The following is an 8652-nucleotide window of genomic DNA, read 5'->3' as shown; positions in this document are numbered from 1 at the left end:
AGAAGGAATGCGATCGCATAGAAGAAATTAGGCCGGGCATCGCGATCGCGAACAGAACTATGCGATCGCGTAGAGGAAAATAAAGGGCTTCTCAACTTAACACTATGCGATCGTGGAAGGATCTATGCGATCGCATACAACAAAATGAACCCTGAACAAGTTACACTATGCGATCGCGGACAACGCTATGCGATCGCATAGAACAAACAACTGGACAACAGCAGACAACAGATCTGAAACATTTCTAAGGCTAAAACCATCCCGAAACACATCCGAATCACACCCTAGCCCTCGGGGCTCCTAACCAAACACATGAACTAACTCAACAACATCATACGAACTTATCCGAGCGATCAAATCGCCTAGATAACATCATTATCAACAAATTAAACCTCAAATTCAAAGTATTTTTTCCAAAACTTCATCAAGTTCCACATTTAGGATTTCAAGCCCGAAACACATCAAACGACGTCCGATTTTAACCAAACTTTACAGAAACATCTTACATCATATATAAGACCTGTACCGGGCGCCGGAACCAAAATACGGGCCCGATACCAACATGTTCCAATCAAATATCATTTTATTTTTTTTCCTTAACAATTTCTTTTAAAAATTCATTTCTCGGGCTCGGGACCTCGGAATTCGATCCCGGGCATACGCCCGAGTCCTATATTTTCCTACGGACCCTCCGGGACCGTCAAATCACGGGTCCGGGTCCGGGTCCGTTTACCCTAAACGTTGACCAAAGTCAAATTTATTCATTTAATATCAAAACTTAGTATTTTTCACAGAATTTCATATTTAAGCTTTCCGGCTACGCGCCCGGACTGCGCGCGCAAATCGAGGCGACTTTAAATGAGGTTTTCAAGGCCTCGGAAGCACAGAATTTATTTAAAACAGGTGATGACCCCTTTTGGGTCGTCACATAATTGTTGGCACCCATAATTCTAAAAAGGTTGAATAGTGCACTTGGTTTAAGGTTGAGTTAATTACCAAGAGAATTGGGATCAAATTCCACCTAATACACTATTTCCTTTGTTTTTAGTTGTGCATTCATGTATTAGAAATTCTAGATCCGCCTTTGACGATTGACACTCTTTTGTCGTAACATTATACTTCATTGTTTAGTTAGATAAATTTTATTTTACGTACATATACTATATGTTGAATTCTTTTAACTTTGTGTGTGTGTGTGTTTTTTTTTCTTTTTTGACTTTTTTTAGTAAAAATTCTAGTTTCCCACTAACTATTATGTTATCTAATCATATTCTCGAAAAAAAGAAAGTGAAAATAGGAAGGTTAGTGGCCATTCCGCTTTCTTTAAAAGTGCAACAAAAAAAAGGAGTGATGGAAATGCACATTTGGCTGAAAAATACGATTGCGCGACATTCTAAAATCCTGCTTAAAATATGAGAACGATTTACCAAGGTTTTCAAACTACGTTAATATAAGAATTACTCTTGGCGATTAGTTTTCAAGATAAGTACATTACGTGTTTTGATAAATAGTACGAGTTAGCCAGTTTTCAGACTAGTAATTAAAAAATAACCAGCGTTTGCAAAGTCATTGAAAAACAATCATTATTTTGCTGAAACACGAAAAATTCCAGCATATCATGCTGGATTATGGAGCTCCTGCATATAAACTTCCATCATATTATGTTGAAACTCTAACACACAGAAATATCCAGCATAATATGCTAGACATTGAAGCTCCTGCTTATAAACTTCCAGCATATATATTTTGTTGGAACTACAGCACATTATGAAATTCCAGCACATTTGTTGGATTTTTTTTTTTTTTTGGATTTTAAGGGTGCTTTTGTTAACATTTAATCTTTACATGAAAAAATGGAAAATTTTATTGAGTTTTGAAACTGTAGTTATTTTTTAATTACTACTTGTAAATTTAGCTATTTCTGATTTTTTCCATGTTTACCACGTATACAAACAGAAGCATCTCTCTTTTTAACTTTGCCGTTATTACATGCCTTGGTGGATAGGCCCATTTATCTCATTGGGCCTACCATCAGGCCTATAGACATCAGAAATTGAAGTAGGCCCATGGATCAAGCTCCTTTGGGGGAAGCAACATGTGCAAGACTCTTGACAAGGCTCTGGGGGCCCATGTATCTCTCTACTAGAAGAAGAAGAAGAAGAAGAAGCTGCTTCTTTGAGTGGACCCAAGCACTCTATTTTGTTGAATTCTTGAATGTTTGAATTGAAATAAATCCAAACTGGAGCTTTTTCCAACTCTGTGTAATTTTGTAGCAGATTCCCATCTCCATAAACAAAAGCCTTTAGAACCTGATAATGCACATTTCAAATTGTTAAATAGTTACTTCAAGTTAATACACAATAATAATTGAGTTCACGATTAAATATGTATATATTTACAAGGTTTAGGAAAAACTATTGAGTTCACGTAAAAGTGAGAATCCATATAGCTCCATTTAACACTATAGAAGAGTGTTGTACCTTAAGAAAGTGGAAAATATAGTGATAATTTATAAAAACTTACCACAGGCAGTTCTTTGCAGAAGATATAATATCTGAGCCTAGCACATATGTCTAACAAGAAATGGCCTCCACTAATGTGACAATAGACATGAAGTGACATCTTCCCTTTAACTTTCTTCCATTCTGCTACCACTTCATCTCTGTGTAGTCTATGGTGCCATCCTTTTAACTGCAAATAAATAAATAAAAACACATTTCCTATACTTTTCTCCCTTAATTTTCTCAAACATAATGTGTTTTTGGCATGATGGTAGTCATTTTCCAACTTATTTTCCTAGAAAATATTTTCTCGAAATTTTAGTTTGAAAAAATATTTATTAAAGATTGATAATTATCTCTAACAACCTGTTTGGCCAAGCTTCTCAGAAGCTTATTTTAAAAAATACTTTTCAAAAAAGTCGGAAACAACCTCTCTATCTTCATAAGGTAGGGGTAAGATCTGCGTACAGTCTACCTCCCCCTCTAGATCCTACTTTGTGGGATTATACTTGGTTTGTTGTTGTTGTTGATGTTGTACTTTTCAAAAAAAAAGTACTATTTCTCACCCTAACACATCTCAGAATAAGCTGATTTTAAAAACTTGGCCAAACAGGCTATAAAGCAGTGAAGTTAAAATTGAGATAATTATGAAGAGAAAAGATAAAAAAAGTCTATCCAAATTTCCTCAATTGGAGGAAAATATTTGTGGACAACCAAAACCTGAAATAACTGATTTTAAATGAAGAGAATTAACTACCTGAGAGTTATTGATGGTTTGGGAGATGGTCAAAGTAAGTTTAGAAGTAAGATCACAATGAGTAAATGTATATGTTCTTGGAACTTTTCCTGGATGATTTTCCTCATCAACTCCTGAGAAAAGAACCGTTAGCTTTGATGCTTCAAATATAGCTGGTTCAACTAACCTTGCCACCTGATAATTTTTCAGAAAAAAACAAATAACAGTTAAGTGGGCGTTTGGACATAATATCAGAAAAAAGTGGGAAAGAAAATTTAACGGTATTTGAAAATTAGAGTTGTGATTGGACATGAATACAATTTTGGGCTGTTTTTGTATGTTTTTTTAAGTAATCTGAATTGAAAATTTTGAAAAGCAACTTTTTGGAGTTTTTCAAGTCTTCGAAAAATTTCAAAATTCATCTTCAAGTGCAAAAAATGAAAATTTCATGACCAAACACTGCTCTGAAAAAAAAAGTGAAATTTTTCTGAAAAAAAAAAAATGATTTTTTTTTTGTGTGGCCAAACGGGAATGGTTGCTTTACAAAGATGTCTAAACTTTAACTTTCAAAAGAAAAAGGAGGAGAAAAATGAAGAGTAGTGAAAATTACAGGGACTATGGAATTATTCTTCTTGGACCTCTTTCTGGTTCTGTAAAAATAATTAGAGTTAAGCTTTTCAGGATTTAGCTTAGATGGAACCAACAGAGAAGCAGTCAAAATTCTCATCTCAAATACTCTGAAACTGAAGCTATATGTGAGAATTAAGCAGATTAGGCTGCGCTTAATAAGATTTTTGAATATTCTTGGAGCTCCAAATAATATTTCAAGGAAATTCCCAAGATATATTTTGATCAATCTTAAATATTTTGTAAGTACAAGTTAGTTAATAAATAGAAGCCTGCCACCGTACCCTGAATGAAAGGATATCATGTATTTATGATTATAATCAAGATATTGTGATGCCCATGGCGAGGGCGGGACAATGAAGGCGGGTCAAGCACGACTAACAGACTTTAGGGTGACAAGTTTTTGAAGAAGAGGTGTACATGTCATCTTAGGTGAATCCCACATCGGAATGGTAGAGAAAAGTGAAGAGCTTTATAAGGCATGACTCAAGTTCACATGGTACACGCGCTTTTGGGCTCGAGGTAACGCAGCCGAAGAAGACAAATCCATCCGGCCTAGGCCTAAAAGGGATAATACGTGCCATGAGCTTGGGTCTAGATCTATATAGGCATATTAGAGGTACAAACATGCAATTGTACATGTGATATAATATAGTAAATAAATCCAGGACTCCATACCCCTTTAATGATGGGATTTAATGCAAGCATACTAATACAATCAAGCTAGGAGTAACATTACAAATATCACACATTGTAATTCGGATACAAATTAGGTTATAAAGTAAGATAAGTTATACAAAAAATATGAAATAATATCCAACACAAGTTAGGTGTGGCAATAGTTGACAAAGGAGAGGAGCATTACCAAGGCCAGAGTTTTGAGGGCTAGTATTGCCTATCTAATTGGGCTAGTTAAATCAATGTAGGAATTTTTATCACCTATAGCAAAAGTTGATACCTTATTTATTTTAAATAAATACCCTTTTAAAAAATTATATTCTATAGATACCTTTTGATTTTTATAGCCAAATATCTATTTATGGTTACCTCCTACTCTTAAGCCATAAAATACTCTTTGTATTATTTTTCTCTCTCATTCTTTCAGATTTTTCTCCACCCTCTCTCTCTCAACGCCGGTCTTTCTCCATGGTTATCTCCTCTCTCTCTCCGCCTCTTTCTCCATGTTTGAATGTCTAAAATGGTGAGTTATCTAGGTTGGTGAGCACCCGTACAAGGAGATTGTATTGGTGGTGATCTATGTCCCAAGCACTTGGGTATAAACAAGTGTGGATCTATGGTATGTTCAATTCTTAGAATATCTTGAAGGATCTGAGACCCCACCTTGATTTCCAATTTGAATGTCAGTTCCAGGATTGGAACTATCCATAGGACTGATTCAGTTATCACTACTGCTGGTCCCCGTGACTATCTATTCATTTAATTTATGCGAAGAGACCAGGCACATGGGTACACGTACAAAAAGCTATGCAAAAGCCATGAAAGAAGGGTTTTGATTCGCATATCGGCGGTCTTATCGGCGGTTGCTTCTGCTCAGGAAGTGACCTCGGCCCTGGCACCATCGCCGGACCAAGGCGGGTTTTCACTACAGGCTTCCGGTGAACGGCGAATTCGCTGGAAATTAGGGTTTGTTCTTGAACAAAGACGACGGAGCTTGGGGCTGAGCAACTTGATTTTCTGTTAATATATTTCAATGTATTTTCATGTATTTCATTGTATTCATTGTCTTTTTTTCATTATAATTCAATGTATCTCGTTGTATTCCATGTATTTCGTTGTATTCACTGTCTTTTTTTTCATTATATTTCAAAGTATCCCGCTGTATTCTATGTATTTCATTGTATTCACTGTCTGCTATATGCCATGAATGTATTCATATGTTTTTTTTTAATTAATATAATTTATGTATTCAGATGTATTATATAATTTCTCTGAAGATTGCTATATTTTTGGGGTATTTTTTGGTTGAGAATCTTTTTTATAACTGAAAATACAAAATTTGTGTGTTATAATTGAGTTTGTTGATTTATATTAGGAGTCTATTATGTTAATTGATTCACTTTCCGTTTTAAAAACAGTGTAATCCCCTATTTCACGCTGCGAATACAGTCGAATACAGTTGAATACAATAATTTGTCCAGCTGTAATCCCATGTTTCACTTCATGAATACAGTCGAGTACACTCGAATACAACAACTGATTAGCTGGACTTCCCTGATTCACGCCTATTTTTGCTAATGTATTCATGAATACAATAGCTTAAATATATCAAATACATCTTATAACCACAAAAAAGGTATCTATAATCCGTAATATAGCAAATGGTATCTATAGATGGCTAATTACTGCTAAAAAAAAATTGTGCTTTATGAAAATTTCTCATCAATGTACTTAAAGCCCATTTGGCCGAGCTGCAAAAATTAGCTTATTTTGAGAAGTACTTTTTTTCAAAAGTGCTTTTCTCAAAAGTACTTTTGGCGAGAAGCAGTTTGTGTTTGGCTAATTAGTTTGAAAAGCACTTCTGAGCAGCAATTAGTGTTTGGCCAAGCTTTAAAAAACTGATTCTAAGTGTATTTTTCTCAAAAGTGCTTCTCAAAAAAGTGTTTTTGGAGAAAAGCTACTTTTTTCTGCTTCTCCTCAAAAGCACTTTTTTTCCTTTCAAAAACTTGGCCAACCACCTCAATTTTTGGTCAAAAGTGCTTTTGGCCAAAAAAAAAATACTTTTGGCCAAAAAGAAGCTTGGCCAAACAGGCTATTAGCTTGTTATAATATTTTTGTTATCATTTATTCTAAGATTTCCAATCAATAGTTATCTGCAATCACTTGTTAATAAGTGATATAATCATGTAAATATTTTTTATACTACCGACACATAAAACTTAATCATATTAGTCATCCATGCTGAAATGTATATATTGAGGTAAAAAATATAGATTAATTTAGTATGATAAAATGATAAAAGTAATATAGAAGACGTATTTTATGTATTTATTGATTCAATATAAATAACTAATGTGAGGTAATTGGTTTTCGGGAAGACTATCCCCCCTACTTGTCTACTTAACCTCATTGTCATCCCTAATTTTCGTAGGGAAAATTAGATATTATTTCGTAAAAAGAACAAGATGCAGGTATAACAGTATTTTGGACCAACATAATGAGCCCATAAAGTTTGAAAGTTTTAAGCTAATTAATTGGCCTAAAAAACTCTTCATACTACTCATCCATTAGTTTCGTGAAAATAGCACAGGCTAGCCAGTTTTTGGGCCGGTAATTAAAAAATAGTCAGCGTTTGCAAAATCTTTGAAAAATAGCCACTATTTTGCTGCAATACGGAAAGTTCCAGCATAATATACTGGAGATTGGTGCACCTTTGTATGAATTTCCAGCATATTATGCTGGAACTCCAGCACACGGAAAGTTCCAGCATAACATACTGGAGATTGGTGCACCTGTGTATGAACTTCCAGCATATTATGCTGAACTAGTATATTATGCTGGAACTCCGGTATATTATGCTGGAATATTTTCCGGATTTTGAACAGTGTTTTCGTTCAAATTTATCTTTACATGAAAAGTGCCTAAATTTCGATTACTTTTAAAATTGTGGTTATTTTACAATTACCACTTGAAACTGGCTATTTTTGAATTTCACCCGTTAGTTTCTGTTAATAAATACTTTACTAGTATCAGTTATTCCAAGGGACTGAAGGCTAATTTCCTTCTCCTTAACGTACGTTAGAAATGCACAAATATCTTCATCCTCCAATCTCTTGCACCTTATTAACGAATTCAGGTTTTAAGTAGGCACTTGATAAATATTTTATTCACGTTGAAAAAAGGAGTATTTGAAAGTCAACGACTTAAAATTTCATTACTCATCTTGAAATTTTAAATTAAGAATATTATTGTTCTTAGTGTTTGGCTCAAAAGTTATCGATATACTTTGCAAGCTTAAAAACAATCAAAAGTAAGAAAGGGTAAATCGTAATCAAATATAATAGACCTAGAGATGAAAAATGAAGTTGTTGTTGTAGATCTGATAGAGTAAAATGATAATATGAACTCCAGAGAAAATATTCATTAGAGATAGAGATAGAGAGAGAGAGTAAGAGAAAATCAGAGAGTTGTATTATTTCAGCCTCCCCTTTTATTATGTGAAAGTCTTCCTTATATAGTAAAAGACCTCCCTCGAAATAATAAAAAAGATACAAAAATAAGTAACGTTTTCCTAATGAAGACAAAGCCTTAAACGATGTCGCTTTTGTTCCCACGCCCAAGTCGTACCCTTGCGTTAGTTGACATATATTCATTGGGCGTATCCATTGACGTAGAGACGTTGACGGTTGAATTTGACCCTATACACTTAGCAACCCCTCAAATTCTCAAATGGTCGTCTATACATTTATTATAGACAATTATACACATATTATACGAGAATTTTTCATATATTACATATTTGTAGGTTATTTTTAGTTTAAGCCGGGTTTGACCCGTTTCATTTCCAGTTAAATTTTTTGTTAATGTTCAATTATGCCTAACTAAATAAAGTAAGACACAAATATCTCAGGCTTCTGGTCCATGATTTTAGGTAGAGTAGACAAGACTTTTTTGGAGAGAAATGCAAAATGAAGAGAAAAGGACCTCATTAATTTTGACTTCTCCAATTTATTATTAACTGGAAAGTTCATAGCAAAGACTAACTTATAACCAACTTGTAGCAATAGGTTATATAACTCATCACTTAACTAAAGGAAATACAGCAAAACA

General features: G+C 34.1%; 1 protein-coding gene across 1 annotated transcript; it reads right to left on the bottom strand.

Moving 5' to 3' along the window:
• Positions 1863 to 4070, bottom strand: LOC109240001 (protein STAY-GREEN, chloroplastic-like). The gene is made up of 4 exons (XM_019406621.1): positions 3848 to 4070; positions 3259 to 3432; positions 2524 to 2691; positions 1863 to 2309 (listed from the first exon to the last, which is right to left on the bottom strand). The coding sequence occupies exons 1-4, from the start codon at positions 3962 to 3964 to the stop codon at positions 1986 to 1988; spliced, it is 783 nt and encodes a 260-aa protein (XP_019262166.1). The 5' UTR covers positions 3965 to 4070; the 3' UTR covers positions 1863 to 1985.

The sequence above is a fragment of the Nicotiana attenuata genome, chromosome 1 (assembly GCF_001879085.1).
Source record: "Nicotiana attenuata strain UT chromosome 1, NIATTr2, whole genome shotgun sequence".
Taxonomy (NCBI): domain Eukaryota; kingdom Viridiplantae; phylum Streptophyta; class Magnoliopsida; order Solanales; family Solanaceae; genus Nicotiana; species Nicotiana attenuata.
Note: the sequence above shows the minus strand (reverse complement) of the source record. Positions and strands in the feature narration are given on the sequence as shown.

Coding starts and splice junctions, on each gene's coding strand:
- LOC109240001 (XM_019406621.1), bottom strand. CDS start 3,964: ATGAGAATTTTGACTGCTTCTCTGTTGGTTCCATCTAAGCTAAATCCT. Junction 3,433..3,847: donor AGAATAATTCCATAGTCCCT/GTAATTTTCACT, acceptor AAAAATTATCAG/GTGGCAAGGTTAGTTGAACC. Junction 2,692..3,258: donor AAACCATCAATAACTCTCAG/GTAGTTAATTCT, acceptor ATTTATTTGCAG/TTAAAAGGATGGCACCATAG.